Source organism: Mus caroli, chromosome 11, assembly GCF_900094665.2.
Source record: "Mus caroli chromosome 11, CAROLI_EIJ_v1.1, whole genome shotgun sequence".
In the NCBI taxonomy this organism is placed as follows: domain Eukaryota; kingdom Metazoa; phylum Chordata; class Mammalia; order Rodentia; family Muridae; genus Mus; species Mus caroli.
Window position 1 is genome coordinate 44,046,412 of NC_034580.1, and position 1,710 is coordinate 44,048,121.

At 44.4% G+C, this 1,710-nt stretch overlaps 1 protein-coding gene across 1 annotated transcript; it reads left to right on the forward strand.

Annotated features, from left to right (window-relative positions):
- Window positions 1–259: 259 nt before the first annotated feature.
- Window positions 260–1,462, forward strand: LOC110305534 (olfactory receptor 56). The gene has a single exon (XM_021177549.2). It carries the CDS (start codon window positions 275–277, stop codon window positions 1,220–1,222), a length of 948 nt encoding a protein of 315 aa, XP_021033208.1. The 5' UTR covers window positions 260–274; the 3' UTR covers window positions 1,223–1,462.
- Window positions 1,463–1,710: the final 248 nt, after the last annotated feature.

Below are 1,710 nucleotides of genomic sequence, written 5' to 3' on the forward strand. Positions count from 1 at the left end.
TGTTAAATTGTGATCCCAGCTATTTAAAGTCAGTGCTGTATGGTAAAGCCAAGATGCTACTGGCTGAAGGAGGATTGTCCAATACCTCTGTGACTCAACAAAAATAGATTCTATCGTTCTTGGTATCGAGGTAGACAAATATAAACATGAAATATTTTTTGCTGAATTACAAAGCTGTATCTCATTGAAGTAGAAGGATTCCGAAGCAAAGGCATGGAGCTTCATCTCAGAACTTCTCTGCATCTATTTTCAGGTGTTTGTGAATCACTGAACCATGGGAATATGGCTGAACGAATCGTCTGTAGATGGGTTCATCCTCTTAGGCATCTTCTCCCAGAGCCAGACTGACCTTCTCCTCTTCTCCGCAGTTATGCTGGTCTTCACGGTGGCGCTCTGTGGAAATGTCCTCCTCATCCTACTTATCTACAATGACCCCCGACTCCACACCCCCATGTACTTCTTCCTCAGTCAGCTCTCCCTCATGGACCTCATGCTGGTCTGTAACATTGTGCCAAAGATGGCAGTCAACTTCCTGTCTGGCAGGAAGTCCATCTCCTTTGCTGGCTGTGGCATACAAATCGGATTTTTTGTCTCTCTTGTGGGATCAGAGGGTCTCTTGTTAGGACTCATGGCTTATGATCGCTATGTGGCCATTAGCCACCCACTTCACTATCCCATTCTCATGAGCCAAAAGGTCTGTCTCCAGATTGCTGGAAGTTCCTGGGCTTTTGGGATCCTTGATGGAATAATTCAGATGGTGGCAGCCATGAGCCTGCCCTACTGTGGCTCACGGTATATAGATCACTTCTTCTGTGAAGTGCCGGCTTTACTGAAGCTGGCCTGTGCAGACACATCCCTTTTCGACACCCTGCTCTTTGCTTGCTGCGTCTTTATGCTGCTTCTTCCTTTCTCCATCATTGTGACTTCCTATGCTCGAATCTTGGGGGCTGTGCTCCGTATGCATTCTGCTCAGTCCCGAAAAAAGGCTCTGGCCACTTGTTCCTCCCACCTGACAGCTGTTTCTCTCTTCTATGGGGCAGCAATGTTCATCTACCTAAGGCCAAGGCGATATCGCGCTCCTAGCCATGACAAAGTTGTCTCAATCTTCTACACAGTTCTTACTCCTATGCTCAACCCCCTCATTTATAGCTTGAGGAACAGGGAAGTGATGGGGGCACTGCGGAAAGGACTGGACCGCTGCAGGGTTGGCAGCCAACATTGAAAAGCCATGGCCTAGTGTCTGGCTGTGTTGCCTGATGTTTGCATATACATTGGTAAGTCATCTTTGTTTTGTGAATCTCTGTTTCTTTATAGATAAAACAGAATCACGACATGTCCCTTTACCACAAGAATTTTGAAGAGACCACTTCCAATGAACCTGAAACCCCATAGGGGAGCATTGCTACACTATTAATGTCATTATTGATTGTTTGTAACATCCTTGAATTAAACTTACTCTATTTCTCAGTTATTATTGGTGATAGTTGTCTTTTATTGAGTGCTTACTAAGGAGTGGAATTGTCTTATTATTCAGTTCTGTACTATTTAATAGGTAATTTCAGATAAGAAATGTGGGTGTCTTAAATGGGAATTTTCTAGATGGCAAGGAATGAGTTTCTATAGTATTTGAATACATTTAGCTTTCTCTCTCTGTCTCTGTCTCTGTCTGTCTCTGTCTCTGTCTCTCTCTGTCTCTGTCTCTCTCTCTCT